Here is a 26,386-nt window from a genome sequence, read left to right on the forward strand (position 1 = left end):
GATAGTACTGCAGACCCTTCAGCAAAAGCAGCTTTATGCTAAATTCTCAAAGTGCGAATTCTGGTTAGAGCAGGTGGCGTTTCTAGGTCACATTATTTCTAAAGAAGGTATCCAAGTGGATCCTGCCAAAATAGAAGCGGTCAACAACTGGAGTAGACTCAAGAATGCTAGGGAGATCAAAAGCTTCCTTGGTTTAGGTGGGTATTACAGAAAGTTCGTGGAGGATTTTTCCAGGATAGCCTCTCCACTAACAGCCCTCATTAGAAAGAACAAGAAGTTTGAATGGTCAGACAAATGTGAGCAAAGTTTCCAAGCATTGAAGAAAAGACTGACTAGTGCTCCCATTCTGACTGTTCCAGAGAGTGACAAGAGTTTTGACATATACAGTGATGCTTCCAAGATGGGCCTTGGAGCTATTCTCATGCAGGAAGGGAAGGTTATAGCTTATGCTTCCAGACAACTCAAAGACTATGAGAAGAATTACCCCACTCATGATCTTGAGTTGGCAGCTGTGGTCTTTGCACTAAAACTCTGGTGACATTATTTGTATGGAGTCCAGTGTTGAATCTTCACAGACCATCAGAGCTTGAAGTATTTCTTTACCCAGAAAGATTTAAACATGAGACAGCACAGGTGGCTAGAGTTGGTTAAAGATTATGACTGTGAAATCCTCTACAACCCATGTAAAGCTAACAAAGTGGCGGATGCACTAAGCCAAAAATCCAGTGCAACCCTGATGTCCTTGACATCATTAGCACTGCCACTGCAGAAGGAATTGTCAGATTTTGGAGTTGAAATTATTGATGGGCAACTCTCTGCATTGACCTTAGAGTCAACCCTGCTTGAGGATATACAGAGAAAGCAAAGTGAAGATCCAGATATCCAGAAGATTAAGCAAGGGATACAAAAAGAAGAAAATTTAGAGTTTCGGGTATCAGACAGTGGAATTATTTATCAGGGGAGTTGCCTTTGTGTCCCCAATGATAAAGAATTGAGAAAGAAGATTTTGGAAGAGGCCCATAGTACGCCATACTCCATGCATCCTGGTTCCACCAAGATGTATCAAGATTTGAAACAAAGATTTTGGTGGTCTGGACTCAAAAGAGATGTTGCAAAGTATGTAAGTACCTGCCTGACATGCTAGAGAGTTAAAGCTGAGCACTAGAGACCAGGAGGAGTTCTACAGCCTCTCTTAATACCAGAGTGGAAGTGGGAAGAAATATCCATGGACTTTATAACAGGTCTTCCAAGAACTACTAATGGATATGATGCAATATGGGTGATAGTGGATAGATTGACCAAGTCTGCCTATTTTCTAGCCATCAAGGTGTCCCACTCTATAGAGCAATTGACACAGCTATATGTTAAGGAAGTGATCAGACTTCATGGAGTCCCGAAGTCGATTGTTTCCGATAGGAATGGGCGTTTCACTTCTCATTTTTGGGAGTGTGTTCAGAATGCATTAGGCACCAAACTCAAGTTCAGCACAGCCTTCCATCCTCAGACTGATGGACAGACAGAACAAGTAAATCAGATTTTAGAAGACATGCTCAGGGCTTGTGCATTGGATTTCAAGGGCAGTTGGTGCAAGTATCTGTATTTAGCTGAATTCGCCTACAACAATAGCTACCAGACCACTATCAAGATGGCACCTTACGAGGCACTGTATGGTCGAAAGTGTAGATCACCTATATGCTGGTTGGAGGCTGGAGAAATAAAAGAGATGGAATCAGAACTAGGCAGGCAAACTGAAATGATAGATGAAATCACTTAGGCTATTCAGAAGATCAGACAGAGAATTGAGACTGCTCAGAGTAGGCAGAAAAGTTATGCTAACACACGCCGTAGGCCACTTGAATTCCAAGTAGGGGATTCAGTCTTCCCCAAGGTTGCTCCGATGAAGGGAGTGATGAGATTTGGCAAGAAGGGCAAGTTAAGTCCCCGCTACGTAGGACCCTACCTAATCATAGAGAGGATTGGGAAACTAGCTTACAAGTTGGACTTACCGCAAGACATGTCAGCGATACATAATGTATTTCATGTCTCCATGTTGAAGAAGTGTCTTCACTACCCTAGCCAAGTGATTCAGCCTCAGTCAGTGCAGATCCAGGAGGATCTTAGCTATGAGAGCAGACCTACACAAATAGTGGACAAAGAAGTTAAGAGACTAAGAAACAAAGAAGTACCACTAGTGAAGGTTATATGGCAGAACCAGAAGCACAAGGAGGTTACTTGGGAGCATGAGGATAGTACGAGACAGAAATATCCAGAATTATTCTAAGTTCGAGGATGAACTTTTTATAAGGTATGGGGAATTGTAACAACCCAAATTTCCTCATTGTGAGTCCTAATAGTACTTAAAAATATTTAGAAATGCTTTAAAAATATTCTAGAGATTTTTAGAATTTTTAGAATATTTTTATACAATTTTCGGAGTTTGTTTGGTATTTTTACCAAAAGGAAGAATTTGCAAAAAAATAAAGAGATTCGGCCGAGGTTCGAACCCACGACCTCCGACACGGTCCAAGACTTAAGCGAAGTGCGATAGCCAAGCGCCCAAGCGGGCCATGCTGTTCAAAGAAGGGGCAAAAATAATTTAAGCAATAGTTAGATAACAAAATACCCTAGTTATAAAGAGAGAACTTAGGTTTTTCCCATGACCAAAAAACCTTCCTCTTCCCTTCTCTCGCGTACGCGGCATCTCTGCTCAGGCGGAAACGAAGCCGAGCAAGGGTTTCGACTCCGGCGGCCGGCCAAGGGTCGATTCCGAGAGCCTCTCACACCATCGTGATTCCCTTGCTAAGGAGAACACGTAGACGTGAAGAAGGTGCCGGGATTTCGAGTTTCTCTGAAGCCCTAGAAGCAATTTTGGTTGTAAGTCCAAGAACAAAGTAAGTGTTTCTCACCTACGGTAAGAGTAGTTCTCGAATCTTTATTTTGTTCTTTATTTTCTGTAAAGTGTGCGGCTTTTGAAGTTGGTGCTGTGAGTCACAAAAGGGAACAAAGAAAGAAAATTTGTATAGGTTAGGCATGAATTTAGATCCTTCTGCCCTTGTGTTAGCATTTCAGATTTAGACGTTTTTTTTTTCTGATTAGTTTATATTTGGCCTTTCGGTTTTGGGTTGTTGCTAACAATGAGCATGAGGTAAGTTGGATTTTGAGCATGTGTGTTGTTTTCGTGGATTACTGCTATTAACAGAATTGATCTATATGCATGTAACATCTTAGTATTAGTTTTTTTTCCTTCTTATTGTCATGTGTAGGAATAGGCTTCTATATGAGTATGCAGTAAGGTTATTTGTGCCTATTAGATCTTTTATTTAGAGACTTATGGGGAATTGCAAGTAAAGCAAGATTAAGTTTTTATATAGTATCTCAAATTTCAGAATTAGGGATCAGCAGCACGTCAAGTGTTCGAAGAAATGCCAAGGCATTTTGTGTTAAGAGTATTAATAGATATTAAGTATTTTATTTTAAGAGTCTAGTACCCGACTTCTGAGGTTGTTAAACAAATCCAGGTGACCGATTTCGAGGACTCGACCCTGGTAAGACCAAGGTCTTCACCCTTGTAAGACTAGTGGCTCGCCACCCCAGTCTCTATAAGGGAGTGTGCTTTGGTACTACGCCTGGGCCCAAAGAGGAAAAATTTATTATTATTTTGAATTATAAGATTTGAACAAATTAAAATAGGTGTTATATTGGTTTTAAATTCCAGCAGGTTTCAATGTTGTTTGTGCTACGTATTGGATATGAGCATCCCTGATTTTTGGGAGTAATCAGCTAGGTCTTTTAGCAGTTCATCTAAACATGCAGTTTGTTCCTTTCGGAACTCTATAGTAGGAATAACTTGTGTTAACTATGCTGTTAGATCCTTGTCATTGTTTTGTTATACATGCAGTTTTAGATTTGTTAGTTGTGTGATATAGCATTATAGTACAAATTTTCCTTGTAAATGCTGAGCATGAATAACTCTAGTCCAAGGGTATAGTCCAAATTTTCTGGTTTTGTGTTATTCCACGAGCAAGAATAGCCACTAATTGCATGTCAACTTTAGATCCTTTGCTGGGTTATAAACGGGTGTGGGCAATTTCTCTTTTTGTAGCAGTGCTGTTTTGGTTTGGTTGTTGGCTTGAATGAGGGGAATGGTTTTATAATGGTGGGTTTTACAGATTCATTTTGTTTCCCTTGAAGCGAACAGTGCTTACTAAAGCATTTCAGATATTACTCACTTGTTAGATATTTCTTTAAGCATTTCAGATTGTTTTAGTTTTTTTTTGTTATAGATCTTTATATGCACATTGAGTTTTGTGAGTAGACAGCGCTTACTAAGCATCTGCTTATAGTTGCATTTCCTCTTACTGCAAATAAAGGGAAAGGAAAGGTACAGTGAAGGAAGGAGACAAGGAGGTGTGGGATTGATGTGTGATGTCTGGACTATGGAAGCCTTGGGACTTAGTTTAATAATTCATTAAGATTTTGTATTCAGAATGTTGTAACTATTCTTTCATGTTGCTGGATTCACTTATTGAATATTTTATGTTTTAGAACTCTTCCTTTTAATTGTTGTGCACATTAGTTCCATAAATTGAGTTATATCACTGTGGCATGCATATACAGACTGATATGTTTTAGTTGTGTATATATGCTTGAGTAGAATTTTTGAGATGAGTCATGTATGTTTGTAGTTGCTACTAATTGCATGTTTTTTATTTTTGAGAGTTTTAAGTATTGATATTTCATGTGAGAAAGATTAATTAAGTAAAGTTAGTAGTACAGTAATGTCCCATCCTCACAGACTAGTAGAGAGGAGGGTGGGGTGTTACACAATGATAATATATTTAGCACATCAGAATTTGAAAATGATAAAGAGATTCCAATTGGAGAGGCTGAGAAATTCTATAAATTAATTGATGATTCATAAAAAGAATTATATCTAGAATGCAAAAAATTCTCAAAACTTTCATTGATGATTTGCTTGCTTCACTTAAAGTGTGTAGGCAAAATTAATAATAAGATATTTGATATGCCTTTAGATTTGTTGAGAGAAGCATTTCCTAATGCCATGGATGATTTGCCTATATCATACTATGAAGAAGAGAAATTGATGAAGCAAATAGGACTTGGTTATGAAAAGATTGATGCTTACCCTAATGATTGCACTTTGTATTGAAGGTTGGACAAAGAAAGAATTCAATATGAAACATGTAGTGAGCCCAAATGGGAAACATCTAAAAATGATCTACGGTGAAAAGAGAAAAATTACACGTAAGCTTTTATGGTATTTTCCAATAAATCCAAGATTACAATGTTTGTTCATGTCATCCAAAATAACATTCCATATGAGATGACATTCTGAATCTCACATAAAGGATGGTTACATGCGACATCCAACCAACTCTCTAGCTTGGCAAACATTTGATCATAAGCACTCAAAATTTGCAAAGGATCCTAGGAACATAAGGCTTGGTTTAGAATTTGATGGATTTAATCCATTCAAAAATATGAGTGTAACACATAGTATGTAGCCGGTCATTTTAATGTCATATAATCTTCCACCATGGATGCGTATAAAGTAACAATACTTTATGTTATCACTATTGATATCTGGCTCATCTACTCTAGGAAATAACATCGACATCTATTTACAACCTCTTATTGTAGATTTGAAGGATTTGTGGGAGATAGGAGTGCAAACATATGATGCATCAACTAAACAAAAATTTTAATTGCATGTTGTATTACTATGGACAATAAGTAATTTCCCTAGATATGGAACCATATCAGGATGAAGTACTAATGGATAGCTTGCATGCCCAATATGTCACAAATTTACACATTCACAATAGTTAAAAAATGATAGAAAATATTGCTATATGGGTCATCGTATGTTTTTAAACCGTGATCATGTGTTTTGAAAAAATGCTCAATTTTTTAATGTCATAGAAGAGTTTGGAAGATCACCACCCACACTATCATGAGACATGGTGATGGATGAGTTGAAAATTTTAAAATTTACATTTGGGAAAACAATTAATGATAATTCAACACTACCATTCAATTAGAAAAAAATTAAGTATTTTTTTTATTTACTGTATTGGAAAGATAATGTGATACATCATAATCTTGACCTTATGCATATTGAAAAGAATGTTTGTGAATCTACTTGCGGGACATTGCTGAATATGGAAGGAAAAACAAAAGATAATCTTAAATCACAACTTCATTTGCAGGAAATGGGGATAAGAACATTACTTTATCCTATCCTATTGAGAAAGGACCAAATAAAGTTTATTTACCTCTAGCATTTTCTACAATGGGTAAAAAAGAGAAGGACATATTTTTCAAGGTGTTAAAGCAAATTAAAGTTCCAGATGGCTATGCATCTAACATATCACAATGAATTCAAATGATACCAACAAAATTAATTGGTTAAAAAAGTCATTACAATCACATTTTGATGCATCAATTATTGCCAGTAGCACTATGTTGAACTTTATCTAAGTCAGTTTGGGTTCCTTTGATTACATTAAGTCGAGAGTTATATAGTAAAGTAATTTCTCTTAAAAATATGACTCATTTGAGGAGAGATATTGTAGTGATCCTATGTGAGTTGGAAAATATTTTTCCTCCCTCATTTTTTGACAAAATGGTTCATCTAACTATTCATTTGGCTACTGAAGTACAACTTGCTAGGCCAGTTCACTATCATTAGATGTATCCAATTGAAAGATAATATATACATCTTTCTAATGTTATTTTATTGAAAATATATTTTTTGTTAAATAATACTAATTGTTGTGTTTTTTATATAAGGTACCTAGGGACATTGAAGTCCTATGTTTGAAATAAAAATAGGCCAAAAGGATCTATTACTGAAGGGTATTTGGCTGAGACATGTTTGACATTCTGCTCTTTATATTTAGCAGATTATACAGAGACAAGATTTAATCAATCATCAAGAAATGATAATGCAAATTTTGACTCAACATTTGCATTAGATGTGTTTAACATATCTGGTTATGCACTTGGAAAGACCATTGCAAATAAGTTGGATATTGAGGTATTAAAGAAGGTGCATCTATATGTGTTATTAAATTGTCATCACATACAATCTTATATGACATATGGTTTTATATAATTCATGGTGTTTAGATATATAACTATTTAGTCATCATTATTTACGAAATTAATATTACTAATTTGCAGTGAACATCATGGAATTGTGCAACTTAGTCATTCCCATCATCCACTGCATCAAATTGAACATATACATAGTGAAACTTTTGCCTCATGGTTTTCCAATCATGTAAGTTCTGTTGTAATAGTTATTAAAAATACATATTATTTTTTTTTCAAATATAATTGAGTAAGTACTTCTTGTATGATAGATTAAAGATACAAATATTCCAAAAATGATCCGGTATCAAATGATTTGAGAGCACTTGTTAGAGGCCCGAATATCATTGGGATACAATATGAGAAATTCATTTCAAATGGATTTAGGTTTCATACAAAAGAAGTGGAACATAAGAGAAAAACTCAAAATTGTGGTGTAACTGTGAGAGCAACTACTTCAAGTTATTCAAGTATAAAAGATCACAATATAGTATTAAGCGAACTTGATTATTATAGGATTTTGCAAAATGTGATTGAGTTGGATTATGGGGGAGGTCAAAAGTTTCTTTATTTGAATGCAAGTGGGTCTCCAAAGGAAAACAACTAAAATTGGATGAAGATGGTTTTATATTGGTCAATTTTAAAGATGTTAGGTGTCATAACGAGCCTTATATTTTAGCATCTAAGACTATGCAAGTATTTTATGTGGAAGATCCAAATGTTTGTGATTGGCATGTCATTATTATGATTGATGCATAAGCAAAGTATAAAATGTAGCCTATGGCAGATGTTGATACATATCTTATTTGTAATTTAGAAGATTGCAATGAACATAAAGAAGTAGTTTGGGTTCGTGATGATGTTGTAGGAGTGGAAATTGATACTAATTTATGAAGAGATTTTATCTAGTCTATGCATTTATGTTTAGTCAATTATAAATGTAATCACAATAGAATGGATTTTTACTATATTATGTTTGAATGATATATGGTGATATGTATTTCCCTTTCATTTTTAACTATTGTCTTTTTATTATTTATAATCTATAACTAACTATTATTTGTAGTAGGAATGGATCGTAAGAGTTGAACTAATAGAAAATCTCATTTAAACTTCAAGCTAAGATAGATATGCAACCACCAAGTATAAGTACAAATCACACAGATCATGAACAAGGTAATATCTCATTTTATGCATGAAAAATTTAGAGATTGATTGTGTTTATTCGTATTTATATTTTTTTAATGGAATCAATACTCTTACATATGGTCAAAACATAGAAGGTAACTTAATAACCAAAGACATGTTGTTTCAAATCAACTACATATTGATGCTCAAGGTAATATCCCACCTATTAAAAACATATCTTTAGTTCCAGACTAGAATGATGATATGAACCAGGAATATAATGAAGGTAACATATATGAATAGTGTAAAAATTTAATTGAATCATTAATTTTAAGTTGTATTATCTATATTTTTTTGTGTACAGCTAGTCAAAATGAACTTCATAATACTAAGCAGAAAAAAAGAAGTCCTACTTTTATCAAAAAAAATTGGGGTCGACCTTGCACACTATCGTATATTAAAATTCTATGTGATGATATGGGGTGCCCTATAGGAATAAAAAAAAAATTACTGATTTCTTGGATTCTTTGGCAAGGAATGGTAAGTATTGTCCAATTGATGTTGAAAATTGGCATAAAATACCAATGGACAAAAAGAAAGACATGCTAAATGTTATAAAGATAAATGAATTACTTTGTATAATTTTAGTATTTAAAACTTTTAATTTATGTAATGATGATTTGTCTATATATTTTTTACAGGATAAGTATGATCTTCCTTTAGGAATGAAAAATTGGAAGTCTGAACTAAAAATAAAATACTATGATCCTAAGTTTTCAATTCAAATTCTTTTACAACAAAGAGATGAAACAGCTCAAGTAGAACAATATATGAGACTAGTTTCTTTTTGAAACATAGAAAAATCAAAGGTATGTATTTTATTTATATAGAATATATAATTTGAATCAATATTAGTAGACTTTTATTTAATTTATTATGCATAATTTAATATATTAGAAAAGAAGTGAATAAAAATAAAAGTGCTAGAAAGCAAAGGATAATGAATCAAACCACTAGAAGGGCATCTTTTTCTCAAGTGAAAAAAATTGGTTATTCTTCTTATCATGTTATAAATTTATATGCATTTGTACCAAATATATTTTCAGGAAAACTAAAAGGGGCATCCTCCAACATGAGTTGAATTATTTCATGCCTATTTTACTCATATCAATGGAAATCCCTCAAGTAATGTTGTAGAAGAAAGATTGGTAAGATATTTTATACTCTTCATTTATTTTATTTTAAAGTATTTTTTTCATTATCATTATGTATTAAATAAGAATTAATATGTTTTAAAGGTTGCAATGAAAGAACTACAAAATCAAATTCTTGAAGATTATAATGATCAAGTGAGTCCGAATGATATATTTGCTTGAATCATTACACCGGATAGACCTAATCGAGTATGTATGCTTGGTGATGGTGTTAGCCCATCTGATTTATGAAGAGTAGTTCCTAGCCGTGGCATATGCAATCGACTAGTAATGAAACATAATACAAATGATGAATGCGCAAATTATAAAGCAAGGGCAATATATTGTAATGTTAGAAACAAAGATTTCTGATCAATCAAACAAAAATCCTCTTTCATATCGCAATAATAGTCAACACACTTCATCAAGTAGTAATCTACAGGGATCTATTCCATCTCGTCCAACCTTATAGGTAAGATTTGTTTAATTTCTATTTCATTATATGTTCCACACATCTTGAAAACTTTTGATATATTTTGCACTTTCATGTAGATTGGGAGTTCTGTCTTGATCAAAAGTTTATTTGATTCGATAAAAATTATTGTAAAAGGAGTGCTTCTCAGTACGGATCCAAATAATATTGTAGGGAGACAAAAATTAGGACCGAATTGGTGTGGAGTCAAGTACTAGTTGTCCTTGAACACGAAGAAAATTTAATTAGACCTTATGATCTTTTATAAAGGTTTGAGGATACACTTGGAGGAATGATAGATTAGCCGTATCATTTGGTATGATATTAACCTTTTATTATTAAATTTTATATTTATTATGTTATTAAATTTTTAAATAAATATGAAATGTATTTACAATTGGCAATAAGCAAAGATTTCTATTAGTGCATATAGAATGATATTTTATCCATTTCTTACTTGGTATGATATTCCATCTTTTAAATTATGTTTATATTTTTATTGTTTAATTTATTTATACAAATTTATGGATTGTATGTAGGTGACAGGTACTTGAATTTTGCAATATGATGGTTGATAGTATATTAGTTAAGTTTTTTATTTTATAAGACTTTGTTAGTTCTAAAACTTAATATTTTGTTAATATTTACTTAGTGTTGGATTCAATACTTTTATATTAGTATTGCATTTGTACTTTTGTGATGATAGAATGAATTTTCATGATGTGGTGAATGAATTAGATATTTTGAAAGTAAAATTTTTCTATTCTATATAGTGATGAATTGTGATGATGTATATTTTTTTGTATTGTAGTGAATGCTTTGTGTTATGAATAAATATCATTAATAATATTTAATGTCTTTATAAAATATTATAATTGACATTTAATAATATCATTATAGATTAGTTAGGCTTACAGTTTAAAATGCCCTTATAAATTATCATTACTGACAAATTTTATTATCCTTATATAAATTTTAAAATATTTATAATTGTCAATATAAATTAGTTTAGGTGATATTTATATTTGTCCTTATTAAAATAATAATAAGGCTTACATAAATATCCATATAATATACTTTTCGTGACATTTTCGATAGTCAGTATATTTCTATATTTAAGACATCTTTGAAATTAGTATAGATATTTTATAATGACATTATATAAATATCAAGAATACCAGAGGATTTATACTAATATTGCATTTTAATATATTTTTTGATGATGTCATCATAGTTTTAGTGTTATTAAAAATATACTCGGACGTTTATGTGTTTCCTTACATAACTTATTTCTAGTAGCTTTTATTGAATTTTCCAATTGTTTTAGGAACAAAGAACAACAAGACCAATAAGTGAGAAAATACTACAACAATTCCATGGATTATTGCTTTATAGATTAAATGACGTCGTTTGATCATCTAGACATTCCTACTTCGTTCGAATAATCTTGGAGGTAAAGGATCTTCTTTTATTCATCTATGGATAAATCTAAAATATAATTCATATGCACTCAATTCTGATTCTTTTGGTGGAGCACAGCACCAGTGGAGGCATGTCGTTTGCATCTTTGTGGGGACCAAAGGTTTGTCTCAGCTGTCATTCTTGACTCAAAGTAAAGCCTAACATTAGTTTACTTATCATACACATGACAATCAAGTTCTTGCAATGACAGGACAGCTCATGAAGTATCGACTACCAAGTTGACTGGGGAATCGAAGGGTTGACCTGTAGACGTTCTTGCAATAAAAATCACTTACTCCGCCTATTTAATTAATCCCAACGTATCAGGGATCTTATGGCTTCAGCAAAGAGCACGGCGCTCCTTCTACTATTCATAGTGATCTACTCCTGCTCCCAGTCTCTCGGTATCTATCTATATCGTCTTCTTTTTCCTTAAAAACTAGAATAATTGAACATTTCTATCTATTACTGATCTCTTGAGCTTTTCATCAAGCAAAAAATGGCGAGAACAAGGAGATGACGAGCAGCAAAAAGCTGCGAAACTTGGGCCAAAGACATCCATTCGTACCTTCGCCGCCAAGAGGTGGTTTAATGCACGGCTTAGGCGAACCGCCTACTCCGCCAGTTGGTTTCACGCCACCAACGGAGCAACCTCCGCCTGCTGCTGTATGTCCTCCACCTCCGCCACCTAGTTATAGTTAGATCTTGCGATCTTCGATATGGACGACTTTGATTAGGTTAAAACGGAGCATAAATGAAGTAATCAGTAGATTTTGTAAGAATTGGTTCTGGAGTTAAACTCCATGGTAACTATATGTTTGACTTGATGGAAGCACCAATTAGATGCTCCTAAACAATTTGCTCTCGCATCTTGGATCCTGTAGTTTTGTTCCTCGATATAATTAAAAACAATAAAAAAATCTTGAGGTAGGTGTTGTTGTAGGAGAACATTAATACGATAATATATTTATACTAAAATAGTAAGCATGTAATGAACAGGTAAATAAAAGAGTAAGATTCAGAAATTGTTATCTTCCGGTTGAAGCGTCGGCGTGCCGACTGTCTTTAGAGAATTTATTGCCGCCCACGATACAAAGGCTATAACGCCCCGCCTCCTACTAACTAGGCTGTAAGGTCGGGGGTTACTTACATTATGCTAAACTATTTGGACGGAAAGCTGAACTAATTAATAGTTATACTATTAATAGGTAAAATCTGGAATTCTATGTTCAGAGTGCACTCTTAAAGTTGCACATATGCTAAGAAGGGAACCCAACCACCCTACTTGATCAAAAACTGAAATCAAACACTTCTAATTGAAATCAGACTTTCCAATCGATCCACTGGTCGATCCAACGTGCTACTATGCACGGAAGTCCCGTTTGGATCGATCGGCTGATCAATCCAGTCTGGCCAATCAATCCAGAGATCGATTCAGAAGCTCACTGTTCGTGGGATTTAAATTTCCGATCGATCTACTGATCGATCCATGACCGATCGATCAGCTGATCAACTCATCAGCTCTCTGTACGCGGAAGCCGCATTTCAATCGATCGGCTGATCGATCGAGGGCTCCTCAATCGATCAGCTGATCGACTCAATGGCGTTCTGTACACGGGGACTTCTTCCAATCGATCAGCTGATCGATTGAGGACTCCTCAATCGATCGACTGATCGATTGAGTTTCTGATTTCTGCAGAAATCACACCCAACCTCATACAGGACCTTCATAAATCAACAAAAACACAACACTACTACTAGGCATGTCATTCCTCATGGTTAGATATCTAATATCCAGATAATGAGTAATCCAAGCATAACTTTCGTAATTCAACACACACTTAAACATCTAAAGGTGCGGAAAAGTAACACTATGAGAAGTAATAAGTATTTAGATTTACTAGTCTCTAAGGGTCTTTATTCCAAGTTCTTTCTCACACACATCTTTCGCATTGCCCTCCAGCCTCCGCTAATCCATCTTCCCTTTACATTTATCTGCAGTATAAGGAAAATGAAACTATAAGCTTGGGAGCTTAGCAATAAACCATCTACCTCACAAAACATGCATTCGAAGGAAACATGCTTTCAAAGAATGCTTTTTGAAATACATGCTGATGATCATGCTAAACATGCTAAAAACATGGCATATGGACATACAAGTCATAGCAATCAAAACTAAACATGAAGCTACTTGCTATATCAATAAGAAAACTAAACTGAAGCTGAACTGTATTCACATATCTAATTTGTGAAGTTTGAAAACTATTTATATACATAGATAAAAATACTAATCATGCTGCTGATGGGCCTGACAACTATACTTGCTGTGCGCGCATTCCTAACTAGGCCCGAGGTAGCAAGTCCCGAATCTAGTAGGGCTACTAGGTTATCTAAACCTAGGGACGAGTATGAGAGTCCAACCCAAGGACAATTGAGAGTCCAGTACAGTGCCACTGATAAAAGTAAAATACTGTTTATAAACTGATTTATTTTATCTTGCTTTTACTAGGTTATCTGAACCTAGAGCTAGGTTATCTGAACCTAGAGGCGACTATAGGAGCCCACCCATTGGACTGTAGTCCTATATAACTGAAGCAAGATCAAGCATGCTATATAAAATGCTTCTATGGCATTTAACTGAGCTATAAAAATGTCTACTGTATCGTATAACTGTACGGGTCATTTTATCAAGCACTTGGTGTGCTCTAACTCTCCTCAACTTAATAATCATGCATGTGGTTGAACTAAAAGCATAAAACGCACGATTAACTACTTATACTGCAGGTGAGGGGTTACTTACATCCTGCGCTAAATTTTCTTACAATCCGATCGCTAGGTTTCCGGAGAAGAATATCGTTTCGGCGATCCTCTTACGTCTACGCTTCCTTCTCGCGGAGGGGAGCGTCCTCGTATCGGACGTCGCCGGAAGGTACTCCTACGACCCTAGGGATGGAACCCTAGGTCTCTTTTGGGTTTGTGCGCTGAGAGGTTGAGGAGGAGAGGGGGCGGCGTCAAGTGAGGGTGAGGGAAAGAGAGTTGCCGATCAAGAAAATAATAACTCCCCACCTAATTTCCCTATTTATATTAAGTGATTATTGTGACCCAACTCTCCCATAAATATAATTGTTCTCCTTTTCTTTCAGCACACACTTGCTGGGGCCCCCTTGGTTACTAAATCACCCTATAAGTCATAGAGTCCATAGGTCTCGGGTTCAATTCCCGCTTAGGCTATTTTACATCTCTATTTAATTTTTGCTACTTCTGCTACTCCAAAAATTCTATAAAAATATTCTAAAATTCCAAAAAAATAATAGAATATTTCTAAAAATAAATTTGAGAATTTTCGGGCGTTACAATCCCCCATACCTTATAAAAAGTTCGTCCTCGAACTTTGAATAACTCTGGGTACTTCTGCCTCATACTAGCTTCTGTCTCCCAAGTTGCCTCTTTTGTTGTGTGATTTTGCCAAATAACTTTTACTAATGGTACCTCCTTATTCCGCAATTTCTTAACTGCTCGGTTTATTATCTGAATAGGCCGACTGTCATAGCTGAGGTCTTCGCGGACTGATACCAACTGGGGCTCAAGCACCTGGGTGGCATCTGGGATATGCTTCTTCAGCATAGAGACATGAAATACGTTATGGATAGCTGACATCTCCTGGGGTAGCTCTAGCTCATATGCTACCTTACCAACTCTTCTGGTGATAAGGTATGATCCCACATATCTGGGACTTAATTTGCCCTTCTTCCCAAAATGCATTACTCCTTTCATGGGAGCCACTCGGAGGAACACTGTATCCCCAACTGAAAACTCTAAGGGTCGACACCGTGTATCAGCATAGCTTTTCTGGCGGCTCTGAGCTGTCTCTATCCTCTGGCGGATCTGCTGTATAGCTGTTGTGGTATCTGCTACTAGATCTGTCTGGAGTTCTAGTTCTTTCTGTTCACCACTTTCATACCAGCAGATTGGAGATCTACACCTCCGCCCGTAGAGAGCCTCGTAGGGTGTCATGCCGATAGTGGCCTGATAACTATTGTTGTATGCAAATTCTGCTAAACACAGATATTTGCACCAACTTCCCTTGAAGTCTAGGGCACATGCTCGGAGCATATCTTCGAGTACTTGATTTACTCGCTCCGTCTGACCATCTGTCTAAGGATAGAAAGCTGTGTTAAACTTTAACCTGGTGCCCAATGCTGACTGTACACACTCCCAGAAGTGTGACGTGAATCTACTGTCTCTGTCTGAAATGATGGTCCGTGGGACTCCATGCAGTCTGACGATCTCCTTGAGATACAACTGAGCTAGCTGCTCCATGGAGTAGGATATCCTGATAGCTAAGAAGTGGGCTGACTTAGTCAATCTGTCGACTATTACCTAGATGGCATCAAAACTATTCGTAGTTATAGGTAGTCCCACTATGAAATCCATGGAAATATCCTTCCACTTCCATCTGGAATCTGTATAGGTTGCAGAACTCCTCCCGGTCTCTGGTGTTCTGCCTTGACCCTCTAACAGGTCAGACAGGTACTGACATATCTAGCGATGCCCCTTTTCATTCCAGGCCACCAAAAACATCTCTTTAAGTCTTGGTACATTTTGGTGGAACCAGGATGCATCGCATAAGGATTCCTGTGAGCCTCGTCTAGGATCTTCCTTCGTAGTTCCTCCTGATCTAGAACACATAGTCTATCACCAAAATATAATACCCCACTATCAGATACTCTGAACTCTCCACTTTCTGATTCTGCTAACCCTTGCTTGATCTTCTGAATTTCAGGGTCCTGATCCTGAGCTGTCTGGATGTCACCAAGCAGGGTAGATGCTAAGGTCATAGTAGAGAGCTTCCCAACTATAAGTTCAAGACTGAAATCTGTAATCTCCTTCTGTAGGGGCGGTGACATGGCTGCTAGGGATAGTAAGGTAGTACTAGACTTCCTGCTAAGTGTGTCTGCCACCTTATTGGCCTTTCCTGGATGGTAGAGGATGTCTATGTCGTAGTCTTTGACTAGCTCGAGCCATCTATGCTTTCGTATATTCAGATCCTTCTGTGTGAAGAAATACTTCAGACTCTGATGATCTGTATACACTCTGCACTGACCTCCATACAAGTAATGTCTCCAAATTTTGAGGGCGAAGACTACTGCTGCCAGCTCGAGGTCATGAGTAGGATAGTTCCTCTCATAGTCCTTGAGTTGTCTGGAGGCATAGGCGATCACCTTGCCATTTTACATCAGTAATGCTCCTAGTCCCAATTTAGAGGCATCGCTGTAAATATCAAAGCTGTCTATGTTTTCTGGCAGAGTCAGAATGGGAGCACTGGTCAATCTCTTTTTCAGCTTGATGAAACTTGTTTCACAATCCTCTATCCACTAAAATTTTCTATTCTTCCTGGTGAGAGCTGTCAGTGGGGAGACTATCCTGGAGAAATCCTCTATGAATTTTCTGTAGTAGCCTGCTAGTCCCAGAAAACTTCTGATTTCACTGGTGTTCTTAGGTCTCTTCCAGTTACTCACAGCTTCTATCTTACTAGGGTCTACCATGATACCATCCTTGGAGATGATGTGACCTAGAAAGGATACCTGATCGAGCCAGAATTCACATTTCGTGAACTTGGCGTACAGTTGGTTCTGCTGAAGTGTCTGCAGTACTATCCTCAGGTGCTCTGCGTGTTCTTTCTGTGTTCTGGAATAGATAAGAATGTCGTTGATAAACACGATAACAAACTTATCCAAGTATTCTCTGAATACTCTGTTCATGAGGTCCATGAAGGTAGCTAGAGCATTTGTCACGCCAAAGGGCATGACTACGAACTCATAATGTCCGTATCTGGTCCTGAAAGCTGTCTTGGGTATGTCACCTTCTTTAACTTTCACCTGGTGATATCCCGATCTGAGGTCTATTTTAGAGAACACTGCTGCTCCCTTTAGCTGATCGAATAGGTCATCTATCCTGGGAAGAGGATACCTGTTCTTAATCGTGACTTGATTTAGTGCCCGGTAGTCTATACACAGGTGCATACTCCCGTCCTTCTTCTTCACGAACGATACAGGCGCTCCCCATGGTGAATGACTATGGCATATGAAACCCTTGTCGAGCAGCTCCTGTAGTTGCTCTTGAAGTTCCTTCAGTTCTGCTGGAGCCATGCGGTAGGGTGCTTTAGAAATGGGATTCATACCGGGGATAAGTTCTATCTCGAATTCAATCTCCCTGTCTGGTGCTAAACCTGGTAACTCCTCAGGGAAGACTACTGGGTAGTCACTTACAACTCGAACCTCTTCTAGCTTTTGGTCTTTGTCCTGACTGGTATTGACTACATGTGCTAGAAATCCCGTACATCCTAAATCAAATAGTTTCTGTGCTTTCAGAGCTGAGAGAAACTTCTTGGCCTTCCTCTTTGGTTCTCCGATGTACCCAAACTGCACTCCTGTTTCGGGTTGGAATACAACTCTCTGTTTACGACACTCTATGGAGGCACCGTACTTGATTAGAAAGTCCATTCCCAAGATGACATCGTAGTCAGCCATCTCTAGCACTATCAGATCACCAAAAAGCTCTCTGTCTGCTATAATGACTGGCACTGCTCAGAGCCAGTGCGTGGATGCCATAATTTCTCCTGAAGGTAGTGTTGTCAAAAACTGACCACTAAGTACCTCTGGAGATATTTTTAGCTTTTTGGCGAATGTCCTGGATATATAAGAATGGGTTGCCCCAGTATCGAATAAGACAGTTGCATTTTTCTGTAAAATACTAATCTGACCTGTAACAACTATCGAGACATTCACTACGTCCTCTCTAGTGAGTGAGTAGATCCTCGCGTTCGTCGTGGCTGAGGGGGCTTCTAGTCTGCCTTGGCTGATGTGGGGACCATCTAAAGCAGCCTGCATCTGGTGCAACTGGGCTGGTTTGTCTCCGTACTGAATCGGCTGCGGTGGGGGAAAACTGGTCTTGTTCGGGCATTGCTTAGCCATATGCCCTTCCTGGCCACATTCGAAATATCCTCGTGTGCCCTTGTGACAAACTCCGGGATGGAATTTCCCACAAGTAGAACACTTGGGATAGCTAGGCTGTTTACTAGCTGGTCCTCCTTTTGGGTAACTCCCTGGTTTACGTTTGTTACTGGAGTTCCCTTTCCAGTTAGAGCTGTGGCCATGGTGTTTCTGAGTACCTGAGCCTCCTTGGCCCTTAGACTCTGAGAAGGCTTGCTTCTGCTGCTTGATGCTGTTCTGGTAATGCTCGGTGGTTAGAGCACTGCTTATTAGTTCTTCAGTGGTTTGCGGCCTATGAACGCCGCTGGCCACGTTCATTGCTATTTCCGGCCTTAGCATTTTGAGCATCAACCGGACTCGTTCTCTTTTAGTGTTGACTAATTCGGGGCATAGACGAGCCAGTTTGTTGAATTTCTTCACGGCCTCCTCAACTAAAAGGTTGCCCTGACGAAATTCAGTGAACTCGTCATAGTGGCGGTTTGTGACTCGCATGTGAAAGAACTCCTCAAAGAATTCTCTCTCGAAGTCGGCCCATGTTATCTGGTTCACTGGGCGCTTCACTTTAATTCTCTCCCACCACATACGTGCGTCTCCTGTCAGGCAGAATGAGGCACATTTCACCTTTTCATACTCCGGCCAGTCCAGAAGCTCCATCGTACTCTCCATTGTTTTGAACCAAGCTTGGGCATCTCATGGTTCACTGGTGCCTAAGAAGTTCTCTGGCTTGATTTTCTTCCACTGGATCAGATAGGCTTCTCTCCTTTCCCCTGCTGTTGGGGCTACTGGTGCTGCCGGTTAGACTGGTGGAACCTCTATCACCACTGGGGTTGCTAAGTTAGGTTCTAGAGTAACAGTGGGAGTGTTCTGCTGATTAGCCCTTAGGGTGGCTATCTCCTGTTGTTGTTCAGCTAGTTGCTTTTGTAACTGAGCCACTACTTCTGCAAGGTCTGGGGGAGGCACTGAACTGCTTGCCTCATGCTGGGGCTCAGTAGCTGGTGTCTTTCTAGCTGGGCGTCCTCGTACCATTTTCTAGAGGAATAAGGGACATACATAACTAATACAATCATAGGTACATAACTACTATTATCATGTTAGATACTATCATACATAAACATGCTTTAGTTTATCTATAAACATGGAAGCAAGAAACATAAGTAAAATGAGAGATATTCTTACTTGGAAGTTGCAGGTTCAATGCTGATGTGTGTGTGGAGGAAGTATGAAACTTTGCTCTGATACCACTCTGTAACGCCCCGCCTCCTACTGACTAGGCTGTGAGGCCCGGGGTTACTTACATTATGCTAAACTATTTGGGTGGAAAGCTGAACTAATTAATAGTTCTACTATTAATAGGTAAAATCCGGAATTCTATGTTCAGAGTGCACTCTTAAAGTTGCACATATGCTAAGAAGGGAACCCAACCACCCTACTTGATCAAAAACTGAAATCAGACACTTCTAATTGAAATCAGACTTTCCAATCGATCGGCTGATAGATTGGAGTGGTTTGATCGATCCACTGGTCGATCCAACGTGCTACTGTGCACAGAAGTCCCGTCTGGATCGATCGGCTGATCGATCCAGTCTAGCCAATTGATCCGGAGATTGATTCAAAAGCTCACTGTTCGCGAGATTTAAATTCTCGATCGATCGGTTGATCGCTCCATGGTCGATCGATCAGCTGATAGACTCATCAGCTCTCTGTACGCGGAAGCCGCGTTTCAATCGATCGGCTGATCGATCGAGGGTTCCTCAATCGATCAGCTGATCGACTCAATGGCGTTCTGTAATCGGGGACTTCTTCCAATCGATCGGCTGATCGATTGGGTTTCTGATTTCTGCAGAAATCACACCCAACCTCGTACAGGACCTTCAGAAATCAACAAAAACACAACACTACTACTAGGCATGTCATTCCTCATGGTTAGCTATCTAATATCCAGACAATGAGTAATCCAAGCATAACTTTCATAATTCAAGACACTTAAACATCTAAAGGTGCAGAAAAGTAACATTATGAGAAGTAATAAGTCTTTAGACTTGCTAGTCTCCATGGGTCTTTATTCCAAGTTCCTTCTCACACACATCTTTCGCATTGCCCTCCAGCCTCCGCTAATCCATCTTCCCTTTACCTTTATCTGCAGTATAAGGAAAATGAAATTATAAGCTTGGGAGCTTAGTAATAAACCATCTACCTCACAAAACATGCATTCGAAGGAAACATGCTTTCAAAGAATGCTTTTTGAACTACATGTTGATGATCATGCTAAACATGCTAAAAACATGGCATATGGACATACAAGTCATAGCAATCAAAACTAAACATGAAGCTACTTGCTATATCAATAAGAAAACTAAACTGAAACTGAGCTGTATTCACATATCTAGTTTGTGAAGTTTGAAAACTATTTATATACATAGATAAAATACTAATCATGCTACTGATGGGCCCGGGGTAGCAAGTCCCGAACTAGGGATCTTACTTTTACTATTTGAAAACTATTTGAAAACTTGTTGTTCGCGCATCCCTAACTAGGCCCGAGGTAGCAAGTCCCGAATCTAGTAGGGTTACTAGGTTATCTAAACCTAGGGACGACTATGGGAGCCCAACCCAAGGACAACTGAGAGTCCAGTACAGTGCCACTAATAAAAGTAAAATACTGTTTATAAACTGATTTATTTTATCTTGCTTTTACTAGGTTATCTGAACCAAGAGCTAGGTTATCTGAACCTAGAGGCGACTATAGGAGCCCACCCATTGGACCGTAGTCCCATATAACTGAAGCAAGATCAAGCATGCTATATAAAATGCTTCTATGGCATTTAACTGAGCTATAAAAATGTCTACTATATCGTATAACTGTACGGGTCATTTTATCGAGCACTTGGTGTGCTCTAACTCTCCTCAACTTAATAATCATGCATGTGGCTGAACTAAAAGCATAAAATGCACGATTAACTACTTATACTACAGGTAAGGGGTTACTTACATCCTGCGCTAAATTTTCTTACAATCCGATCGCTAGGTTTTCGGAGAAGAATATCGTTTCGGCGATCCTCTTACATCTACGCTTCCTTCTCGCGGAGGGGAGCGTCCTCGTATCGGAGACGTCGCCGGAAGGTGCTCCTACGACCCTAGGGATGGAACCCTAGGTCTCTTTTGGGTTTGTGCGCCGAGAGGTTAAGGAGGAGAGGGGGTGGCGTCGAGTGAGGGTGAGGGAAAGAGAGTTGCCGAACAAGAAAATAATAACTTCCCACTTAACTTCCCTATTTATATTAAGTGATTATTATGACCCAACTCGCCCATAAATATAATCGTTCTCCTTTTCTTTCAGCACACCCCTGCTGGGGCCCCTTGGTTACTAAATCACCCTATAAGTCATAGAGTCCATAGGTCTCGGGTTCAATTCCCGCTTAGGCTATTTTACATCTCTATTTAATTTTTGCTACTTCTGCTACTCCAAAAATTCTATAAAAATATTCTAAAATTTCAGAAAAATAATAGAATATTTCTAAAAATAAATTTGAGAATTTTTGGACGTTACAGAGGCTCTCTGGCAAAATTCTCCCAAGATCCGACAACCACTCGCGTCGTCCATAGGTGCACTCCAAGACGAACGTCACACTCGAACTCAACCTCAGATCACGGAACCAAGCCTCAGGACAGCGTACGCACACACAGAGAGGGAAGAAGGAGAAAAGCAGACAGACTACTCGAGAGATATCGAACGAGGAACAGAGGCGCAACATTTATTCACTTCGAAGTAGTAAGAATTGATTCGCCAGCGAACAAAAGCGTTAGTTCCCTCACACACGGGATACAACTAAAGACTGGCAAAAACAAGCTAGCGAACAAAAGCGTTGGTTCCCTCACACGCGGGATACAACCAAAGACTAGCAAAAACAAACTAGGTCGCCTGCAAGCGTGAGACCCACGAGCTAGGGATTTGCACCCCTCTGCGCGTGATGATCGCGTGCGTCGCACCCGGTTTATGGCATTCCGGCTCGAACCCCCCGAAACCACCTGATTTGGGCTCAGCCCGCTCATGCGTGTAGGTCCCCTTAACTTTGCTAAGCAAGGATGGAAGGACTCCATATATAAGGTCTTCCAACCTTCTTAGCTTAGCAATGTGGGACTAAATGCATACACATATGCATCACTAGAACAATAACAAAAAACAAGAAATAGTTTAAATTAAAAACACAGAACTCAACAATCCCCCACTAATTCAAATTATTTTGGTCGAAAACAAAGACTTGTCCTGAGGCTTGGTTGCAATGAGCTTTTAGTGAAAATACCTTCCGGTTTGAATTTTCACCTAAGTACACCAATCTTATTCACATAGGTTTGAAGAGAACTCAGTCTTGAACTTAAACCTTTTATATGTGAAAATCAATTGGTAACAACTCATCACGGGCGTCGGTTGAATCCTTCTGGGTTGGTGCATTACGGTCATGCCACCGAATCTTGTTTCATAAGTGCTAAGGAGAGTTGTCTAGTCCCCCCACTCTGCAACCCCACAGTTACACTTACATAGGTGAGTTCTCCAAGAATGTACTGCGAGCAGCCTGTCATTAAGAACTTGAACTCATTAAGAGCTCCTAAGCTCATCCTTACTAGCAGTCAAGCATCTATCCAGGGAAGAGACTGTGAGATTACATCTCAATCAATTTGATGCTTACGGTTCACCCTTATAACTTGTTTATACCACATTGAACCTACTTCTTGGGATCTCCAATCAGATAGGTTGGGTTGCTGCTATAGATGAAACTAGGTAGGCCTCAGTTCCATTCCCTTACTGGATCTCTTGATTTTCTCAGAATCAAGTCCTTTAGTGAGTGGATCAGCAATATTATCCTTTGAACTTACAAAGTCCAATGACACCACTCCAAGAGACACTAACTCACGAATAGACTTTAATCTTATCCGTACATGTTTCTTCTGTTTCTGATTATACTTAGAGCTTCTAATCTGAGCTATTGTTGTTTGATTATCACAGTGTATTGAAATAGAAGGTATTGGCTTCATCATCAAGGGAATTTCAGAAAGAAGACCCTTAAGCTAATCAACTTCAGTTACTGTGGTATCCAAAGCACACAATTCTGCCTCAGATGTAGAACGGGTTATAATCGTCTGTTTAACAAACCTCCAAGCAACTGCACCGCTTCCAAGTGTAAAGACATAACCAGTAACGCCTTTACACTCAGCAGTGTCAACTATCCAACTAGCATCACTATATCCCTCCAGGACTGCACGGAATCTCCTATACCACAAGCCCAAGGATATAGTGCCTTTTAGGTATCTGAGTACTCTGTCTAATACATCCCAATGCGTTCTGCCCGGACAGCTGGTAAATCTGCTCAATTTCGTTATAGCAAAAGAAATATCAGGTCTAGAACAATTTGCTAAATACATTAGACTACCTATTATTTGTGAGTATCTTAATTGAGACACTGCCACACCACTCTTATTCTTATGGAGAGTTTTTGAAGCATCATAGGGTGTGACAACAGATTTAACTTGGCTATAGCCATATTTCTCTAATACTCTCTCAATATAGAGTGACTGAGAAATTGCTATTCCATCAGTTGAACGAGTCAACTTCAGCCCTAAAATCATGTCAGCACAACCAAATCCTTCATATCAAACTTATCATTTAAGAGGGCCTTAGTCTCATTAATAATAAAAAGGTTAGAACCAAAAAGTAGGATATCATCTACATATAAGCATAAGATAATACAATTATCACCTTTCATTTTAGCATGCACACATTTATCAGAGTCATTCATTTCAAAGTCAAAAGATAGCATAGCTCTATCAAATTTTTCGTGCCACTGCTTTGGGGCTTGCTTCAAACCATAAAGAGATTTGACTAACCTAGAGACTTTATTCTCATTTCCAGAATCTACATGTCCCTCAGGTTGATCCATATATATCTCTTCTTCAAGATCTCCATTAAGGAATGATGTTTTGACATCCATTTGATGGACCTCAAGATGATATATGGATGCCAATGCTATTAACACTCGGATTGTAGTAATTCTGGTAACAGGAGAATAAGTGTCAAAATAGTCAATCCCTTCTTTCTATTTGAATCCCTTAGCAACTAGGCGGGCTTTAAATTTATCTACTGACCCATCAGGTTTTAGTTTTCTCTTAAACACCCATTTACATCCTATAGTGGTACACCTAGGAGGTAAATATACCAACTCTCAAGTGGCATTAGAGATAATAGAGTCCATTTCACTTTTAATGGCCTCTTTCCAGTGCTTAGCTTCAGGAGAAGCCATAGCATCTCTATATGTCACAAGGTCACCTTCTATATTATAGGTAATAAAATCCTGGCCTAAATTCATAGACACACGTTGCCTCTTGCTCCTTCTCGATTTTGTATACTCACTAGATTCATCTAGTCTATAGTGACTTGAGGAAGGCGTACCTACTACAGATAATGGGACCTCTACGGTAGCAGGCTTATCTCTAGTAGGAATACCAGATATAGACTGAGGTGTTCTCATCTTCATAGGAAATATATCCTCAAAAAATGTAGCATCGCGAAGTTCTATAATAGTATTTGCATCTATTTCAGAAATTTCAGATATAATAATCAGAAACCTATATGCAATACTATTTTGAGCATAACCCAAGAAGATACCATCTACGGTCTTTGGACCAAGTTTTTTCCTTCTGTGTTCAGGGACTAGTACCTTTGCAAGGCACCCCCACACTTTAAAGTATTTCAAACTTGTCCTCCGGCCTTTCCAAAGTTCATATGGGCTTTTATCCCTAGACTTCATAGGGACTCTATTTAACACATAGCATGCAGTATATAGAGCCTCCCCCACATGAAGTTGGATGACCCAGAACTGCCTAACATGGAATTAATCATATCTTCAAGGGTTTGATTTTTTCGTTCTGCTATACCTTTGGATTGAGGACTATATGGAGCAGTTACCTCATGAATTATACCTGCATCTTGACAAAATTTTTGAAACAGGTTCGAGGTAAACTCTCCACCCCTATCAGACCTTAACCTCTTAATAGATTTATTTGTTTGATTCTCAGCTTCAGATTTAAAAACCATAAATTTATCTAAAGCTTCATCCTTAGTTTTCAAAAAATAAACATAACAATAACGAGAGTGATCATCAATGAAGGTAATAAAATACCTTTTATGGTCTCTCGTTATTACACCGTTAAACTCACAACAGTCAGTATGAATCAATTCTAAAATATCAGAATTTCTATCAACTGATTTGAAGGGTTTACGGGGTTGTTTATATTGCACACAAACTTCACATTTTTTCTTATCATTTATAGCATGCTTAGGAATCATGTCTAGATTCATCATCCTTTTTACGGTATTAAAATTGACATGTCCTAATCTGTCATGCCATATATCATAAGACTCAATGTTATATGAACAACCAATATCAGTAGATTTATTTAAGGTAGCATTTTCTACATTGAATTTAAATAAACCTTCATTAAGGTAACCTTTTCCAATAAATGTTCCTAAATGTAATATTACAACTTTATTAAATTTAAAGTTCAGCTCATAACTAGCGCGGACTAACTTTGACCCGCTAATCAAATTCCGACGAACCGCTGGAACATGTTGCTCCTCATGCAGTGACAGGACTTTTCTAGAGGTGAATCTCAGGTCAACTTGTCCTATCTCAAACACCCTAGCTGCAGAATGGTTCCCCATGGTCACGGAAGTGCCTTCAATTACCTGATAAGTAAGGAAGGCAGAGCAATCAGCACAATAGTGCACATTAGCACCTATATCAACTAACCATTCATTGGGTTGATAGATCAAGTTTAGTTCGGGTTTGAAGGTAACAAACCTAACGCTGGTGCCGTTACTAATAGTCACAACATTTGCTTGTGCCTTGGTGTTGGACGTATTGCTTTGTTTTTTCTTCTTGTCCTTTTGCTTAGGGCAGAATTTGGCATAATGTCCAACTTGTCCACATGCCCAGCACGGCTTGGTTCCATTTTTCATTTGAACCTTTGGTTTA

At 38.0% G+C, this 26,386-nt stretch overlaps 1 protein-coding gene across 1 annotated transcript; it reads left to right on the plus strand.

The window, feature by feature from the left end:
- The first annotated feature begins 11,616 nt into the window (after nucleotides 1-11,616).
- On the plus strand, nucleotides 11,617-12,334 carry LOC122030097 (RNA-binding protein 42-like). The gene is made up of 2 exons (XM_042589254.1): nucleotides 11,617-11,774; nucleotides 11,864-12,334. The coding sequence occupies exons 1-2, from the start codon at nucleotides 11,705-11,707 to the stop codon at nucleotides 12,070-12,072; spliced, it is 279 nt and encodes a 92-aa protein (XP_042445188.1). The 5' UTR covers nucleotides 11,617-11,704; the 3' UTR covers nucleotides 12,073-12,334.
- The last annotated feature ends 14,052 nt before the right edge of the window (nucleotides 12,335-26,386 follow it).

This window comes from Zingiber officinale, chromosome 10B (assembly GCF_018446385.1).
Source record: "Zingiber officinale cultivar Zhangliang chromosome 10B, Zo_v1.1, whole genome shotgun sequence".
Taxonomy (NCBI): Eukaryota; Viridiplantae; Streptophyta; class Magnoliopsida; order Zingiberales; family Zingiberaceae; genus Zingiber; species Zingiber officinale.